General features: G+C 53.7%; 1 protein-coding gene across 1 annotated transcript in view; it reads left to right on the plus strand.

Moving 5' to 3' along the window:
• Nucleotides 1–19,434, plus strand: part of SLC39A11 (solute carrier family 39 member 11) — a 76,218-nt gene that overhangs the window by 44,520 nt on the left and 12,264 nt on the right. Inside the window, exon 7 of the mRNA XM_061455231.1 lies at nt 14,106–14,175. Within this exon, the coding sequence (XP_061311215.1) occupies nt 14,106–14,175 (70 nt within the window). The remainder of the gene's footprint in view (nt 1–14,105; nt 14,176–19,434) is intronic.

A 19,434-nucleotide genomic window follows, 5' to 3' on the forward strand; every position in this document is an offset into this window, starting at 1 on the left:
CCCTTCCAGCAGTCCTTAGCGATGCTGTGGGTGTCAATGCCTGTTTGTGCTCTGTGGGGCCACTCACCGATGGCAAAACCCTGTGCCAACATCCTCCTTTCAGTGGGGCTTTGCCCCAAGTCATCCAGATGTTTTCACATCAGAGAAGTTGGGACTTGAGCCTGCATCTGCCGTTGTGTTCCCCAGAGCCCTGGCTGCAGGTCATGGGATGCCAGCACTGATTTCACCCTAATAAATAATTCAGATTGTGATTAAACCACAGCCTGCCCTGCTCATTAAGGGGCTCTGGTCTGTGTTGCATGAAGCAGATGCTGGTCCAGCTCTCGGTGAGCAGCAGGACAGGCTTTCCCTGAAGTCCTTCTGCTTTCCCAAGAGCGCCAGCAGCGCTGCTCGGATCTGCTGCGGCCCCTGCCTGCAGCTCGGGGTTTGGAAACACTGTAATGCTCTACCTCAATTAGCAGCCCTGCAGCACGAGGCTGACACTGTAATTAGTGCGGGCTCCTGCAGAGTAATGACACCTCGGGGAGCGCGTGGGGCGGCAGCGCCTGTGCTGGGGAGATGCACAGGGATGCTCCGTGCCTCTGTGCGATGCTCTGCTTGCCGCAGCAAGGAGGATGCAGCCCATGGGTGGCTGCTTCTGTCCGCGCTCACCTCGCTGGATCCGGGGTCTGCCCAGGGGCTGTGATGGGCAGGAGGTGGTTTTGCTCCTCTGAATCCTGTGCTGTGGCACATCTGAGCCCAGACTCTGCCTGAAGTCCCTTTGTCTGGTGGTTAAAACTTCGGACAAGGGCCTGTAGGGACAGGCCAAGGGGAATGGCTTTAACCTGCCCAAGGGGAGACTGAGATGAGCTCTTAGGCAGAAGCTCTTCCCTGGGAGGGTGCTGAGGTGCTGGCACAGGGTGCCCAGAGAAGCTGTGGCTGCCCCATCCCTGGCAGTGCTCAAGGCCAGGTTGGACACAGGGGCTTGGAGCAAGCTGCTCTATGGAAGGGGTCCCTGCCCGTGGCAGGGGTTGGAGCTGGAGAAGCTTTAAGCTCCCTTCAACCCAAACCAGGCTGGGATTCTATGACTCTAAAATCTTCAACAGGACCAGGTCCATCCCTGTTCTCCTCTCTCACTGGTGTGGGGATTGGTCTTCTTCTATTGCCAGCAGACAACAGTTTTCTTTACACTGAGTCCCATTTTGGGATGAGCACACTTCAGCCTTGGCAATGCATCTCTCTTCAGGCAACCATGCTGGAAGGCAGTTAATGTGCGGGTGACATAGTGGCATGTAAAGACAAGCCTCTTGCATTCAGCTGTATTTAGTGGGCTCTGCTGGCAAGCCAGAGGTTGGTTCGTTTGTTCCAGGGCCGGGAATGGCAATGGAAGGAATAAATTGATGATGACAGGAGATGCCAAACCACAGACTATTGCTGGTAATTAATATTCATATATGCTGGGTTTAGCGAAACATTAATTATGCATTTAATCAAGCCCTGTTGATTCTGCTTTATCTTTGTACCTCGGGTGGTTGTTATGCTGAAGACTTCAGATTAATTAAAATGTTACTGGTGTATCACAAATAACAATTAGCGAGGTGCGAGTGGAGCCGCCTTTCTCTTTGTGCTTGTTGAGAAGGGAGGAGGAGAGCCCGGTGGGATGGAGCTCCTGGGGCAGCCCCTGGCTCCATGGGGAGCTTCTGGTGGGGTCTGCTTTGCTCTGAGCCCAGCCGTGGTGGTCTCCAGGCTGCGTGAGACCGGGGGTTCCTCTGGTGGGGAGATGCTGCAGGAGCCCTGAGTGCTTGTGCTGCTCTAGGTGAGATGGAGAACAGGACCAAGGTCATGTTCTGCAACAGTCTTTGTGCCTTGGGGCTCTTATTGGCATCGTGGTGCTCACAGGGGTGTTGTGGGGTCTGTGCTTCCCTGAGGAGCACGATGCTGCATCCCTGGTCACCCCGAGGAGCATCCCCACTGATGTACCCCCTTCTGCTCTTGCTCCTGGGGAGGCAACGGAGCTGATCCCCGTTGTCACAGGCACAAGGTGATGCTTCCAGCCCCCCTGATGTTGCCAAGGAAGCCTGATGTTGCCAAGGAATACCACATGCCATAAACATCCCCAGGAGCTGTACACAGAGCTGGAGCCATCCCCTCTGCTCCAGCCCTTTCCTTCCTGCAGGAGCAAATCTCGCTTGTCTGTTTTCAGTTCTATCACCCTGTGTTTGTCCCTGCTTCAGTTTCTGCAGTGTTTCTGCCTCAAGTGCCACCATTCAGTGGAGGTGTCTGGGATGTGACATGTCAGTGGTGCTGCAGCATGCACAGAGCACTGCCATCCCCTGCTCACCCCCAAAGCTCACGTGGCTTCACCTGAGGCTTCATCTTCAGTTCCCATGGCCAGAAACAAGCTGGAGTCTATTTTCTTTTAATAAGAAAGAACAAAGCAAGGAGCAGAACAGTGTGTGTGAGCTAAATACAGAACAAATTCAGCCTTGGTGGCAAAGGTGCTGGTGAGGAGGGAGGGATGGTGGGATATTGCTGTGGGCAGGAGGGAAGAATGTACATGGAGAAACTTACAGGTGGTGACATCTATGGGGAGGATGAATGCGTGTCCTGGATCGGGGGGAAAGTCCCTGCATCCTTAGGTGACGGCATCTAAATTCATCCCCTTTGGGACCATGCTTGGAGATGGCAGCAAGAGGCAGCTGGCTGCACTGGGGTTTGACACTGGCACTGTGCTTTGGTGTGTTACAGTGTTTTGGGGACCCTCCTTCTTCTTAGAAGAGGTTTAGCCCCAAAACTTGTAGGTCACATTCTGGCCAATGCTGTGGGGGAAAGGTATAGCCCAGTGCAAAGGAGAGGGTGCAGGGTTTACAGCCCTGCCACCCTGCTTATGTCCCCCATCATCGAGGCACGACCAGGTCCTTACAGCAGCAGTTCCTCGTGTTGCTGATTGACTTCAGCACGTCCTGCGCGTCCCTGCAGCAGCTCTGCGGCACTTCTCCATCCCTAAGGAGGGAGCAGAGTCTGGCAGCCAGTGCTGCTGCTGCTGCTTTGTTCCATCCCCAGGAAGCGGGGGTAGAAGGGAAGTCTGCACCAAAGGATGGTAAATGTCACATTGATTTGAAGCACGCTTGTTTGCAGCTTCGCCTGCGAAGGAGAATGGTTCAGTTGAGTGCCCTTAGCCTGGATAGCGTGAGACCTGCCTGCTGCCCTCTGCACCCTGGGGTTGAGGATGGCCCCAGGAGGGGGCTCTGCCTGCCTGGGGATGGGGGCTGCCTGGATGCTGCTTTTCTTTATGGCTTCTTACAGCTCTGCCCAGTTTTAATGTCCGCTTGTGTCTCCAGTTTTATGACTGTCTGGGGGAGAGGACCAGACGGTGAGGTTTGGCTCTGGTTGTCGGCTGATGGGCGTTTTTGGGCAGGCACCTAATGCTGGAAATAGGAGCTGCATCCCTGAGCTCCATCACTGCACACCATTGATGGGGATCCAGCCAGGTGGACAAAGCTTGTGGGGATCCCAGCATTGTCCCCTGCTGTGGACATCTCCAGTGGTGGACAGGGATTTAGTCCAATCCCAGCTCTTTGGCTGGCCTGTCAAAACCAGCTCCATGCATTGAGGGCTGTGGGTGCATGATGTAGGTGTGCAGTGTGCTGCTTGGTTGTCAACTGGTGGAGCTGTGTCTAAAGCAAAAGGATATCTTCCCACCAGTGAGAAAGGGAGCTTCCCGGTAAGGTGTGTACCTGAACTGTGGGGTGGTTTGACATCTCCCAAGCCAGGTCCAGGTTCGGTGTGATCCACCAGTGGGTGTGAGATGGGATGCTGCAGAATGCAGCTCTTTAAGCCTTAAACAAAGTTCAGACAGAGCTTGTCCATCAGACCCAAACCTAAGCTGGTGTCTTCTGTGGTGGAGCTGGTCCTCAGATGATGGTGAACTTGAGGATGTTGAGGAGGAGGGGATGCAGAGAGAGGTTTGTGGATGGCTGGAGCAGCACAGCAGTTGCACGCTGTGCTGCCAGATGGGTGTTCCTTGGGAGGGGGTGATTTCCAGGCTGGTTCCTTTGTCATTAGCAAAACCTGATTGAATTAATTCTCCTGGGCCAGGCGCTCCCGTGCACTCAGCCTCCCGAGAGATAGCTGGGGCTGCGAGTGCGATATTGCATCTCTATTATAAAGCAAAGTGATTATTTCTATGAATATTCTCAGAGCCCCATTAAAGGCTGGTAACATTCACTTTGAATGATGGGCTTTTTATATTGATCTGCTGAAACTGAGACTATTTCACCACTGCTGACTTTAATAAGCGCTTGGCACCCACTGGGGCTCAGCAGAGCGTGAGAATGGGAGCTGTTTAGCTGCGCTGATTAATCTGTGTGATGCCTCCCTCTGAAATTACAGCAGACCTCCTTCCACCATCCCTTCTGCGGGTTGCTCTGCTTGTGATGGCTGCTCTCGGGCACTCTTGGAGCACCTCTGGTTTCCAGGAGGTGTTATTTTGAGTAAGAGAAAGGAGATTTCGCTGCACCTTGTGTTTGAGACAAGAGGGTGAAAAAGAAGACGTGGATGAAGGTTGAGCAGGTTGTGCAGTGATTTGATGGAGCTGAAGAGCTGCAGAGGGTCGAGGGGAGCAGAGGGACCGGCTCAGCCTGCGCTCACAGCTCGGGAGGATGCGGAGACGCGTGTTTGAGCAGTCATGAGTTTCTCACAGCACTTTCTGCTCCGGGGAGAAGAACCAGCCTGGGCCGTGGCTTCGTGGGGCTGCTGCCCAGCGCATCTCCGGTTTGCTTTCCAGAGGGACCCTTGGGCATGGATGCGTCAGGGATCGCGTGGCTGTTGTTTGCGATGGTGCCGTGCTGTGATGGCCCTGTGAAGCGGCAGAGGAGAAAGGTCAGCTCGGATGCAGCCCATGGAAAGCAGAGCTGGGGGCTCATCGGGGGGTTTCACACAGCGGTGACTCATGTGGGACCCGGAGCAGCCGCATGTGCTTGGGGAAAGGTGGCTTTAACCTTTCATTCAGCCTCCCATTAACTGTCACCTTATCAGCACGTATTTTGACATTTTCACCTATTAAGCCCCTCAATGGATTGAAATCACTTGCTCAAAGTTGTTAAGCTCTTGTGCTGAGGGGTGGGAAGTGTGGGGAGGCAGCAGGGTGATGCTGCCAGGAGGAGGATGCAGGCAGCAGCTTCAGCCGCAGGTGATGCTCTCAGCCACAGGTGATGCTCTCAGCCACCCAAGGAGAGATGCCACCAGCAAAAACCTCATCCTGTGAATGTAGAAAGTAAAGAGAAATCCTCCCATGGTCACAACCGGGCTCTCCTGGGTGCCTGGGCATGCCGTGCATCGCCATTTCCCCGTCCTCTGTGCATCCAAGGCCTGGAAAGCAGGATCATTACCTGGTGTGCAAGATGCCAGTGCACATAGAGTGGAGGTGTACGTCAATGGGAGAAGTGCCCTGGCTCTGGGCTGCTCGTGGCTCCATGGCCACCAGCTCGGCTCCCTTGGATCTTCCCTTTGCTCCTCCTGGGCAGACAGGTCTTTGAGGTGCCCTGTGCGTGAATAACAGCCTGATGTAAGTGTAATTCCACATGTTACGTGGGCACGGTGGGAAGTTTCCCTCTGCAGCCCATTACACTGGCACTGTTAAAGGAGAGGGGGGAACACGGGCAGGGGGATGAAAGCTGCGGGGTCTGTGATACCCCACTGACAGCAGCTCGTATTTCAAAAACTAATATGTGCCCAGACACCTGTGAAAGCCAGCGGGGAGCTGATAATGTTCATTTATCTCTGAGGCATCGTTTCCAGTTGGGGATGGGTTGTTTTATAAGTGGTAACAGCCGCCGAGGTGACAAAAGCCAATTAAAGACAGTATTTTCACCAGCTGGAATGAAAGCCTGCTGAAATATGCATGTGGAGCCTGCTTGTCCTTCTTATCCCCACCAGATCTCCCAGGTCTGTGGTGAGCAGTGGCCTGAGAAATCATCTTGTGCTGGAAACGAAACATTAAATACTTGGGATGGGTTCGGGTTGTGTGGGGTGGGGAAGAGCCTGTTTCCAGCATGGGTCGGTCCCTCCTTTGAGGGTTGCTCTGGTTGGTTAATTTGGGAGAGTTTTCTTCTTCCAGAGAAGGGTTCCTGTGATGGAGCAGCTTTGGGATGCTGGGCAGTTACTCTGATTCTTTAAACTGGGTACCTCTGGTGTAAGCAGTGGCCCTGTGCTGCCCCATCAGCTCCTTTTTGGCCGCTGCAGCTTGATGGGTTGCAATGATTCGTTCCACGTCGTGCTTTGGGGGAAAGTGGAACAGGACGGGATGGAGATGGTCTGGCTCCTGCAGGTTAAACCAGGAGGTGGCGTTAGGGGAATTGCCTTGTGCTACCCAAATTCCGCTTTGTTTAATGGACACAAATCCTTGAGCGAGGCTTCTCTTGGGCTCGTTGCTCCCTGTATCCCTTGCCGTGAGCTGCCCAGAGTCACCTTGTGACGTACCCTAAAAGGTTTGCTCTGAGCAATGTGGGCTCTTCGGTGCCCTCGTTTCAATCCCAAGCAAACCCCTTCAGCTCTCTGATTGCTGAGTGCAAGTACCCAGTTCTGGAGGCTGCTTTCAGTCAAAGCTCCTATGAAATTCCTTGGAAACCCCCAGGATAAGGCATTTGGGGGCTTAAAATCCCCTTTTAATGTTATTTTAAGTCCATGGCATCACACGCAGCAGTATGGTTTGCCTTGCTTTGTGTCCATCCTGCTGTTAAGCATGGGTGAGCTGGGCATTTGGGGCTGTTTGCTTTTGCAGGGGATGGCCACGTGGACCCTGTCATCATCTCTGTTTGTCATCAGCTCTTGCACAACCTTGATGGGACCCATCTGTGAATCCCTGGGCTGCGCTGCACCGTTACTTCCCTCTCTCTGGGAATCAGAGCCGTGCAGTTGAGCTGTGTGGGCATGCTGGAGGCTTTTGAGGTGTTTCACCTCTGTCAGCTTCATGTGTGCACGTCATGGGCCTCAACCACTGCTGAGTCGGTGCTTTAGTAAGTAATGCCGCTAATGGGTAGGTTCCAGAGGAGTTTATAGGGCTCTGCCTGCAGCAGGAGAGAGGAACTGAGCTGATGTGCGATGCTGAAGCAGCTCTGGGGTGGCTTCACTGTAATTCCCTACCCAAAAAGGCAATTTCCCACTGTTTTCCAGCTGCCTGGCTTTGCTGTGCTTCCCTGCTGCTGCCGTCCACACAAACCTTGATTGGATTTTCCCAACACACCTTTATTTCCCCCATAAATATAGGATTACCCAAGTTAGGCACCACAGAGCATCCCTCAGGACCGGCTGTGCCGGAGCACGCAGCTCTGTGTGATTTGTCCAGCCATGCTCACACCTTTGTTTGCTCCTTCTAGGATGTTACAGTGCAGGAAAGCACCAAAACAGGTTCATTTCTCCCATTCCTTATTCCACAGCAGCATTTTGGAGGGTTGGGATCAATGGGGCTTCACAGCTCTGCCTGTTCACTGCCTGCATCTGCCCGTGGCTGCAAGTAGTGGTGAGAATAATGATTGCCCAGGACTGCTTTGTCTGAGCAGATCAATCCAGCTGGTGCCTTGGGTTTTGTTCTCTCTGTCCTGTCACTGTCTGTTGGCAGGGTCAGGATGTGAGCGCTGTGGATCCGCAGGGAGAAGGGACCCGGCCACTTCCCCATCCCAACATACGCTCCTCAAACAAAAGCTCTTGCTCATCGGGAGCCCAGGGGAGGAGAGGGAATGAGTGAATAATTCATACCACAAATAATAAGACATGCTGCTATACAATGGAAATTAATAATTTAGATTCTCTCTTTGTGTTCTGGTGAAAGGATTTTGGGTTAGGGTAATGATTAGGAGTGCTCTGGCCTCCTTAGCTGCTGCTTCTGCATCAAACAAGTGGAAATCACTGCTGCTCCCTGGATCCCCCTTCCCATGCCCCTTTAGAGGACAAGGATTACTCCCTGCTGGTGAGACCCCTCTGCAGTGCTGTGTCCAGCTCTGGGGCAAGCCTGCATCCCACCCGGGTGAGCTGAAGTCAAGCTCCAGCGAGCAGCAGTCTGTTACCATCAGCTGTGGCACGCTTTGATTCCATGAAGTCAGGCAGCAGCCGTGATGGGTGCCATCAGCGTGGAACCAGGAGGGGCATGGGCAGAGCAGTTTGTAGCCTGGGAATGGAAAACCTTACACGTGCTGATGGGTGTGTAAAAGGCACCTTTGTTCTTACTGCTTTGAGGGAATTGGGGAGCCGGGGATGTGGGGTTTTGGGGGGGTTGGCATCACCGTGCTCTTGCACTAATGCTTTTTGCTGGAAGTCTTAGGAAGCGGGGATGGTGCTGCTGGCATTCAGAGGAGCTTCCTGGGCTGAAGCAGGAGGTAAATGGTGTCCTGGCACTCCTGCACTGCGCAGGGAGGTGGAAATCTGGCCAAGCAGCTTCTTATGGGCAAGTTGTGCCAGGATCTGGAAGAGCTTTTTGCTTGGAAGAGCTGTGGTTACGGATGTGGAAGCGAAACCCGATGTGGAGAATGGTAGGTCAAGAGTAAAGGCACTCACACTGCCATGCCAGGACCTCTGGTCTTGTGCCAGGGCTGCCTGGGGGCCTCTGAGAGGGGGGAAAAGCTGCTTCCCAGCACCAGAGCCAGTGGGATGTACTGCTCTGTGTGTGTGTGTGGATGACGGCCAAGCAGGGCTGCCTCTGGAGCCACGGTGGGCTTTGTGTTTCCACTGCTTTAGGCTTGTTTTAGTTAAAATAGCAAAAAAAAAAAAGCCTTTCTAAAATGACTTTAACCTCCAGAAACATGGGAATTGCTGAAATCTGATAATCTCTGCACTTCCTGGTGCAGTAATGGCAAAATGATGTTACCTGGAGGGAGCTGGAATTCAGTCCTGGGGGAAAACGAGTTTGAATAGTGGCGACAGGGACATGCTTAAGCTCTCCTAGAAGCACAAACCTCATTATAGCAAGATTAATTTCCCACCAGGAGCTTAACAGTTCTTCCAAGAGCAGGATGAATAATTGATGACACGTTGGCATCCGTAGTAGCTTCCTAAAGGAAGCGTGTTCGTGTGCTGACCCAGGAGAATTAGCTTCAGAACTCCTCGCTGGAGGAGATCGTGTCACTCCTGGCTCTGTGGATGCTGCTGCCAGGCTTGGTGTGCTGGGGAGGGATGCGGGGTCCCAGCCTTGCTGCTGACTGTGGGTCGGGGGGTGTTAAACACTGGGGTACATCCAGCTTTTGGGATTACGGAGGAGAGGGTTGATGAGCCTGGCAGTGTTTGCTTTGCTTAATCAGGGGATGCTTTTGCCACGAACCCCGTGAGTGTGGCTCTGGTCCATGTCCATGTTGGCACCCGCGGTCCTGTGTTGTGGCAGGGATGCGGTAGCTCATGCAAAGGGAGTTCTCAGCAGTTGCACGTGAGACAGGGCTCTTTCCTTTGCTCACAAAGGCATTTACTGCTCTTCGGTCCATAATTCTTTCCATTTCTCTCAAAGCCCTGCAGGCACAAACCTCTGCTGAGCCGCGCTCCCCTCGTCTGCCCCACAGATCCCACGGCCTGGCCAGCAGAGCTGTGGGATTTCTGCTCTAGGTAGAAGCTATTTACAAACCTGCTTTTCCCCTACTCTTTGCCCTCCCTCCAAGGCCAGGATTTTGCCTCTGCTCACGCTGTGGGATGTGTGAGTTACTCTTGTTTCATTATCCTGGTGGATTCTCCTCCTGCCCGGCTGGGCTGTGTGGCATCCCCACAGCAGTTTCCTGCAGGGGTATTTTGTAGGCAAAGACCCCCATGGGTGGGCTGTGCTGCTGCATCCTCGCAGAGAGCAGGAAGCATGGGATAAACTAAAGGGCAATGAACAGATCTGTGCCTGATGCTGCTCCACAGGAGCAGGGTCAGCTCTGCCTGTGGCATCCTGGTACCACATTTGTACATGAGGTGAGACTCGGAGGGCATTACTGCCTGGAAAAAGGCTCTGGGATGCTGCAACGTCACTGAAGTCCTGCCTATGTGCTGGCAAGCTGATATGGGAGAAAAGGGGGGTTGGTCAGTGGATTCTTCTTTTCTAACGTTCCTGTAGGCTGTTATTCAAGGCCAGGTTGGACACAGGGGCTTGGAGCAAGCTGCTCTACTGCTCTAGTGGAAGGGGTCCCTGCCCGTGGCAGGGGTTGGAGCTGGATGAGCTTTAAGGTCTTTTCCAACCTTAAACCAGTCTGGGATTCTATAGTATTGTCCTCTATCCACTGCCTATGTTCTTGCTTTTTGTGCTGTGTAACAGTAACTTCATAACTGGGGTTAATTTGCTCGCCTCTAATTTATCAGGGCCCTGTGAGCGATGCTTCCAATTTACTGCTTTGGCTCTCTGAGGAGTTTCAAGGGCTTTTCTTTTCAGTTGCTGTTGTGAACATGCCTCCTGAGGATCCCACGTGGCTTCCCGTGGTGGCTGGGAAGCTCATTTCATGCTCGGAACTAGAGCTGGCAATGGCAGGATCTTGAGGAGCCCCACAAACCCACACCCTGGGTTTTCCTGGCTGCTGGTTGAGATGCAGGGCTGGGATCCCTGCCTGGCTGCTTACACTGCCCTCAGTGGGGTTTAAAATCGCAGCTTGCTTGATTTGCTTTCACTGCTTTAGATCAGGTCTGTGTTTCAGATGTAGTATGTAAGGGCACTTATGGGTATCATGCTTTTTGCCCTCGCCACCACGATCGGCAGGCAGCTTAACCTATCCCTAGCTATTATTAACGGGAGTCTCTGTAGTGATGCTCCAGCATGGTTATTGCTTTTCAGTTGGAGGTTTCGAAGCTTTTCCTTTCTCTTCCTCAGAAAAGAAGAAGAGGAAGCACATCTTTGCAATGAGCACTGCTGACCGAGCTGATCCTTAAGTTAGCATAGGCTTAGTCTGATCCCTGGGTAACGCCTTATCAGGATAAAGTGTCTTGAATGGTAAAGCCAAGGAAGCCCAAGAGAGGCAGAATCCCTCTGTTTAGGCTAAATAGACTCATTTCCTTGGCAGTGGCTGAGGTTGGTGATATTCTTCTTCCTTTGTTGTGCAACTCTGCACAAGGATGCTGAATGAGCATCTCAGCCTGGTGCTGTCACCGTGGGGGCCCTCCAGCTAACCAGGGTGCATGGGGCCTCTGGCTCTTCCCACTCCATCACTGCTTGCAGGAGGGGCTGACAACTGAGATCCTGGGAAAACCCCTGTCTTGACATGGAGATGTTTCCTATGGGACATGCACGGCTTCTTTCCACCCTCTGTCCCATCCCAAGCTGTGGGGCTTTTGCCTTGTCCTCTGCAGAGGGGTGGCCCATGGGAGATCCTTCAGTTGATGAGGGCTGCCCAGGACTGTGCTCCTCTGCTCACAGCGATGCTGAGAACCAGAAATCACACTGGGCTCTTTGTTTCAAGCTGATGCCTGAGCCTTCAGCAGGTAAGAGCTGCTCTCCCGTTCCCATTGTCGGTGACCTGGTGTCTTAGTCATCCATTTGCAGAGCCTTCAGCGCAGCGTATCCGTAAGTGGTTGACATAGAAACATTAACCTTTCTCTTTCTGTGTCTTTTCCTACCTGAAGAAGCCACTCGAGCTATTTATAATTTGAGGGTGATGTGCACAATACATGGGAGAGGAGCTGCAACCGGAGGGCTGAGCAGGCAGTGAGCTTTGAGCATGGGCAAGCCGGCAGCAAGCTCTTTCTGCTTGTTTTCCATGTAAAGCTTTGTGTATCTGCTTCCTTACCTGCACAGCAGAGTCAGTTGGAGGTTTGACATCTTTGCAAGAGGCTGAACGTGTGTCGCTGAAGCAGTGAGGTGCTTCTGTGGTCTTGTCTGAAAGAAATACTTGGAGTGCATCACACGGTATCTGATACATCGAGTTAGAGGCTTCCTGAGCATTGGTAGTGAGCGTGGGGTGTGCTGGGATGGTCCCTGCTTTCTGGACCACATGTGACATCAGATACTTGGTGGTGAGTTCCCATCGGATGCTCTGGGCTTAGCAACCCATTGGCCAGTTCATGTTTGTCCATCCTGCCCCAGCTCTTGTGTCCTCTGGGGGGATGAGGGGACCTGGCCAAGCCAATGGCCAGGGGCTGCTGTGTCACCTTCCCTCTGCACTGGGGAGCATCTCCCACCGTGCTGCAGCTTCCACCCTGGGCTGCTTCTCCCTCTCCAAGCAAGCAGTTCTCTACACGCCATCTGTTGATTTTCATTTCCCATGGTTTGTTTCCACGTAGCTGTGATTTGCACTCTCATTAATTGTGCTGCTGAGGTTCTTATTCCATGAGGCTTGTTTTGCAGCGGGGAAATCGTTGTGGTTTTTCCCCTCTGTCAAAGCTATTTTTGTGATTCACACAAACAAGCGCTTTTGTCCTTTGAATGTTGCTTCCATTGAGTCACAGACTGAATTACAAGGGCACCTTCCACTCCAAGCCCCATCCAGTCTGGCTTCCCTGGGCAAGCTCTTCCCTGTGAGGGTGCTGAGGCGTTGGCACAGGGTGCCCAGAGAAGCTGTGGCTGCCCCATCCCTGGCAGTGTTCAAGGCCAGGTTCCCCCAAATCTGGTATTTTAGGGACAATTGGGAGTCTCCTTACCCCAGAACCCTGCACTCAGGGATTGCTGCTGTTGTTTTCCCTGTCTCCATCCCATGCCTTGGCACAAGCTGTGGATCCAGGCTCTGAGGAGCTGCCGAGTGTTTCAGTTCTCCCCGCTCCGCCTGGACTCAAGGATGCAAATGCTGTGATTAGCAGAGTTAGTGCTGCTTTTTATGGTGTGTTTCCAAGGCAACGGGAAATTCAGAAGACCAGAACCACACACATGGTCCTCTTCTTCCCAGACCTCATCCTCCAGGGCGCAGGTAAACACCCTCAGTGACATCTCCAACCTGCTTGAATGCTCATCTCAATAGTCCCCACTGTCCCCTCCCGTGGCTGCCAGCAGCTGGAGCGGGTAATTGCCTCCTTCCAAGGCTGTAAAACTCAGGCAGCTCCACAAACAGGTTTAGCTTTTGTTCTTTAAATGTTCTTTCCTTCCTTGCTGATCCCCCCCCGAGGCTGCCAAAACAAAACGGGGGATTTTGAAGAGTGGAAAACCAAGCAGCAGTGGTTTGATGCCTGCTAAAAATGAGGTATTTCTGATTCCTGGGAGGGTTGAGGGAGCTGTGCCCGTGGTGGGAAGGGAAGTTCGAGAGAGGGACAGAGGGGAGTGGGAAGGATGAAGCATGATGGAGGAGGCAGTGGTGGGTCGTGGGTCTCCCGCCCCCGCTGCCCTCCTGGGAATGCTCCTTGGCTGGTTTCTTTGGGATTTGGGGTGAGCTAGAATCTGAAATCATCCCCACGGTGGGAGATCCCTCATGGAGGTTGGGTTCCCTTCTGCCTCGGAGACTGTTTGGTGTAGTGCTGGGATTTGGGCCCGGGGAGGTGGCATTGCTGGGAGCCTGGTCCTGGCTTAGCAGTGCTTCTGAGGACGTCATGGGAGAAGTTGGTGTTTGGTTCCTCTGCAGTTCCAGCTGCGGCACCAGTCCCATCTGCGGCACCAGTCCCATCTGTGCCTTGCAGAGGCGCCGCGAAGCAGGGATATTTGATGACCTTGAGTATTATTTAACAGACTTTGGTGTTTTGCACTGCATTGCTCCTTATTAAAAGCCTTTCAGCTGACGAGGGTTGTCACCTTGTCCCCTCCTGTGCACTCATAGAACCACAAACTGGTTTGGGTTGAAGGAACCTTAAAGCTCATCCAGCTCCAACCCCTGCCACGGGCAGGGGCACCTTCCACTGGAGCAGCTTGCTCCAAGCCCCTGTGTCCAATCCTGGCCTACAGGAATGTTAGAAAAGAGGAATCCAGTGCCTCAGCACCTTCACAGCGAAGAGCTTCTGCCTAAGAGCTCATCTCAATCCACCAAATACAGAAATCTCTGCATTGACTTCCTATGAAACTCCTGGTTGGGTTCACAGAGGGGAAGCTCCCTGGGCAGGCTCTGCTTTAAGGTCCAGTTAAACACACTTAGATTATGGCAATGACCAGGCCTGGAGTCCTGTGTTCCTGCTCACACCGCTCTGTGCTCCATTGATGCGCAGGAGGAGGGGTGATCTCAGGGCTGTGGTAGGGTTTGACCTCACTGATTTCTTCCTTCTTGTTTCAGAGGGTCTGGCGGTGGGAGTTGGATTTGGGGCTATTGGAAAATCTGCATCTGCGACCTTCCAAAGTGCCAGGTAAGATCCTGCTGCCCCGCATCGCTGCTCCTCAACATCCCTGCTGCCCCGCATCCCTGCTGCCCCGCGTCCCTGCTGCCCCGCGTCCCTGCTGCCCCGCATCCCTGCTGCCCCGCATCCCTGCTGCCCCACATCGCTGCTCCTCAACATCCCTGCTGCCCCGCAACATCCCTGCTGCCCCGCATCCCTGCTGCCCCACATCGCTGCTCCTCAACATCCCTGCTGCCCTGCATCCCGGCTCCCCGGCATCCCTGCTGCCCCGCATCCCTGCTCCCCGCATCCCTGCTCCCTGGCATCCCTGCTGCCCCGCATCCCTGCTCCCCTGCATCCCTGCTCCTCAACATCCCTGCTGCCCCGCATCCCTGCTGCCCCGCATCCCTGCTGCCCCGCATCCCTGCTCCTGGCATCCTTGCCCCAGCCAGCATTGTCCCCGTGCTACAAGGCAAACCCTTTTGTGCTTCTCTCAGGACTGCTGGGAGCACACGGGGGTGGTTCAGCTCCTCCAAACTGCCTGGGGTCAGGGTTTGGGCTTTGGGTACATTTTCACCCCAACTGGGAGCAAACCCCGGGTGTACGGAGTCAGTGGCTGCCCCTGGCAGAGCTGAGACTGGGCATTGCTAAAGAAATGGGGGAAAGGAGGAATCTGGTGGGAAGTGGGAGCTGGAGGAGCTGCCGGGGCTCCGGGAGAGCTGCTGGCACCTCTTGGTGGCTGGTTCACAAACGGCATCTCCTGGCCAGGCTCCTCCGTGCTCTGTTACCAGACCCTTTCCTTTCTGTTTGACACCCCAGCCTCTTAGCACACCGTGTTCTCTTCACCCTTCCTTTACCAGCCCCACGCTGCGGTCTGCGTGGCTGAGGACATGCAGTGTGTTTGGTCAGTGAACAACCTGCCCAGCCCTTACGGTTTATGGATGGAAACGCTGTTTTATCTTGGCTACCTTGTTCCTGCCACAGGATCTGTGGGTCCCTGGGCTGGTTTTGGAGCCCTCCAGGCTCCCTTGACCAGGCAGGAGCCGTGCTTCTGGGAACCCTGCAAGGACACAAGCAAAGCCTTCTCTCTTTGATGCCCTGTTACATCCCTGGCTGATGGGGGACCCAACCGGACAGCACCGGGTGCGCTGCCCCAGGCACTTTGATTGCAGCAGGTACCATCCAGCTCTGTGGGGAGGCCAGCAGGATGCACCAGCTCCAAACACGGAGTTTCTCTAACCTTTTAGAATAAAAGGCTCTTCATAAAGTCTGCAGAGGCTCTGGAGATGCTTGAACAAAAGGAGTTGTTTTCATCAGCTGCTCGGTCGAAGCTAAAAAGCCAGAAGCAGCTGGTTCTTTCTCTGTATTTACAACAGCATTAATCAAGTTAGATGAAAGGTGGAGTCTGCACCATGAACATACCAATGCAAATGTAGTCAGCTGCAAAAGGAGACAAAATAACTTGGTTGCCATCAATCTGGCTGTCACTGTCAGCTGCGGGCAGCCCCTGAATCACTCCGTGTAGCTGCTTTGCCATGAAGCCATTTGGGAAGTGTCCAAGAGTAAAATACTAGGCGGCTGATTTGTGTTATGGAGGCTTAAAAACCAGTGGGATTATACTTGTTGTGCGCCAATGTGAGGAACAGAACCACCTCTTCTGACACAGCTGAAGGGGAAATCGCTCCTTGGCCAGCCTCTTTGGGGCCACGACAGCCGCGATCCCCCTTGTGTCCATTCCTTTGACCCAGGGTTGTAATGAAGGAGCTGTGTTCACCTCGGTTCACCTCCTCCATCCTGCTCCTGCTCCCCCCTGGGTGTGAGTAACCGCGTTAGCACTGAGCTGTGCCGGCTCTGGAAGGCTCATTCCTTCCAACCTCGGATCATGCAGAAGCGGCTGTGAGCGCTCTGGTGCATGCGAGCAGGATGCCTGGGGATGTTTGCAGCGGCTGGGAGATGTTACCAGGCTTAGCTGGGATGTGCCACGCTCATCAGAGGACCTGACCACTGACTTGTGGCTTGCCCAAGGAGCTGCTGCCTGGTTCCGTTGCTCTCAGAGGGGTGAAATCTCGGCAGGAGCCTGAATCCATTGCAGCCTTGGTGAGACCTGATCGTGATGTGTCCTGAAGGGCTGTTTGCATCGAGTTATAGAATCAGAGAATCCCAGCCTGGTTGTGTTGAAAGGGACCTTAAAGCTCCTCCAGCTCCAACCCCTGCCATGGGCAGGGACCCCTTCCATAGAGCAGCTTGCTCCAAGCCCCTGTGTCCAACCTGGCCTTGAGCACTGCCAGGGATGGGGCAGCCACAGCTTCTCTGGGCACCCTGTGCCAGCGCCTCAGCACCCTCACAGGGAAAACCCTCTTCCTAATGTCGAATCCAAATCTCTCCTCTTTCATGGAAGTGCTTTGGGGTTTGGTTAAAAACCAAAACCAGGATGATGAGGAAGCAGGTTGGGATCCTCACCTTTTAAACACCCGGTGCTTTGCATGTACTGACATCGCCTCTGCCATCCCCTGACTTTCTGGCCTTTGGGAAGGTCCTGCCCCTTACCTCTGGCTTGCAGGATCCATCCCTCTGGGTTCCCCCGTCCATTCATCTCCCCGGATGCTCTCGGTGCTGCCTGCCAGTCTCCTGCCCGTGCTCGTCCGTGTTTCTTTGCTGCCACCGGGTGTGCAGGCTCCGTTCCTGCTATCTGGCTCCTCTGTTCTCCTCCCCACCAATGCCAGCGCTCACGCTGGGACTCAGCCCCTCGCCTTGTGGGTTGGTTCATGGATGGGTTTGCAGTGGGGAGGGAACCCACTTCATTTGGCTGATCAGGGGATGCGAGTGAAGTGCGGTCCTGTGCCCAAGCGAGTTGAGATCTCGGCTCTTGGCTTTTGTGTGCAGGTGGGGTCGTGCTCCTTTGGCTGGGTGGCACACTCAAGCCTTTTTGGGGAAGGTGCTGTGGGGTTTATGGTGGTTTAGATGGGGTTTAGGATGACCTAATGTCTGCTTTGGGGGTGTTTCCCACGAGGGCTGAGCCCCTGCTCATCCTCGCTCCGGAGCATCCCTCCTCGCTCCGGAGCATCCCTGCCTGCTGCAAACCTGATTCATCTGCTTGGTTCCTTGCAAGGATGAAAGCATTGGGAAGCCCCGCAGGCTGGAAATAGTGGCTCAGGACGATGCTGTTGTGGTGACGGGAGTGAGACCCGGGGTGAGCGTGTGCCCGGGGTGCAGGAGCAGCGCCTGTACAGAGGAGCAGTGCTTGGTGCAGTCAGCCCAGCGAGGGGAAGGTTCCCTCCCTCCAGATGTGAGCAGGGAGGCAGGAGCTGCTCCTGGCTGCCTTCCAGGCAGGAAGGTAAAGAGAAGGGCAGCCATGCCTTAAAAAAGCTGTTTTGCCTCCCCCTCTTTGCACGCTGTAAGGTGGGGGGAGGAAACCCTCTCCACCTTGTGTGGCTGATTTAACAGGAACCAGATGGGCTGCTGAGACCAGGACAGGCTCAATGTGTGCTGCTCTGGGCGTGCAGGCTGGGCTGGCCAATGCTGGTGTGCTTTGTCCATGGCTTCCCCAGGGCTGGGTGTAGGAACAGACCCTTCCATGTGCCCTTTCCTCTCCCCTCTCCTGCTCCTCTGCTCTCCCCATCCATCTCACGGCCCTTTGCAGTTCAGTTCAGGCTTCCTCCCTGCCATGGGGCACAGCATTTCAACAGTGCTTGTGTTTCCAGGGCCTGGGTAAGCAGAGTGCTTTCAGTTTGACAGATGGAGCGTTTAATTTATAAATTGAATTCTAAATGTATAATGGCAGGAAAGAAATATCTGCAAGTCTCGGGCTGGAGACAGAGCAAAGCACAGAGGGACTCTTTCGGCACTCTTCCTCCCCAGAAGTGTATTGTGCATTGTTATTCTCAAACCCATCCCAGTTGGAGGGGTAGAAAACTCATGTTCATGCTGCTGGCCAGGGAAGCGGAGGTGTCCGGGATGATCCGCAGGCTCTGGATTTGCAGTCCGACACTTACAAAGCAAGAGTCATCCTTAGTCAGGTCCTCATCCCCATCCTCTTCATTCCCGGTTGCTGCTCCTCTCCTGTCTGACGCTAGGTGGTAACATCCATGTTCCTATCAGCCTCTTCTCGGTGGATATGGGGCTGGTGCATGGTCTTGCACAGCTGGAGGACAGACCCTGGAGCTGATGGGACTCCCAAATGTGGCTTTTTCCGTGGCAAAGGGCTGCTCATTCCAATGGGAGAGAATGTTTAATGAGTGAAACCAATATCGAGTTAAATGCCATGAAGTACTTTGAGCAGATGACATACATACATATATATATATGTATATGTATATATGGGTTGTCCAGGGAGGTTGTGAATGCTCCATCCCTGGCAGTGTTCAAGGCCAGGTTGGACAGAGCCTTGGGTGAGATGGTTTAGTGTGAGGTGTCCCTGCCCATGGCAGGGGGTTGGAACTGGATGATCTTAATGTCCTTTCCAACCCTAACTACTCTATGATTCTATGATTATATATATATATTTCTATGATTATATATATATATATATATGGCTAAAAGTCATGGGTGGTCTGGGCACCAGGTTCTCATAGGATACCATGGACGCAAATAATTTAGAGAGGTTAAAAGGGATGTAGGCAAATTAGGATGAAGCTGAGCTCGTGTAGGAGTGAGAGCCCGCAGGGTGTCAGCTGCTGCCTCTGGTTTAAAGCAGGGGCATCTGGGGAGGCTTGTTCGTGGCAGCTTTCCCTGTTCTCGGGGTTCCTGTGGATCCCCTTCAGCAGTCCCTTCTGCAAGGTGCAGGTCAGGCCTTGTCCGGGGTCTGATCCCTGGTCACCGTGGATGTAAGGAAGGGGAAGAGTGCAGGGTTTTGTGGGTACGGTGTCTGACTGAGGCTTGCCCTTCCCCATCACGGACTCTGGACTGATGGACCATTGCATCTCCTACCACATCCCACCTGCCTGGTTAGCTCCTGAATGAAAGCTCCTATTTAGGGCAGCTGGGGAGTGGGTTGTGCTTGTGGAAGCGATGTAAACAGATATATTTTATCCCCCTCCCCTCTCCCTGCTCTGATGATGATGGTGATGTTTCCTCCACTGCAGCACAATGCTTCCCATTCATCAGCCCTGTTGCTGGGAATGCTGGCCTTGTTTTGATCTGTTGTGCCCACAGATTGTTTCCTGTCCAGCTTTGGTAAAACAGACAGAAAAGAGGCTTCGAGTTGACAGGCAGACTTTGACTATGGCTTGGAAAATATTATTTCATGGGACAGCCTGTGCCTCCCACGCTGTGTCTCTCAGGCTGGGAAAG

The sequence above is a fragment of the Pezoporus flaviventris genome, unplaced genomic scaffold (genome assembly GCF_033815535.1).
Source record: "Pezoporus flaviventris isolate CSIRO_AGI_PZ_B2104156 unplaced genomic scaffold, CSIRO_AGI_Pfla_v1 ptg000020l, whole genome shotgun sequence".
NCBI lineage: Eukaryota > Metazoa > Chordata > Aves > Psittaciformes > Psittacidae > Pezoporus > Pezoporus flaviventris.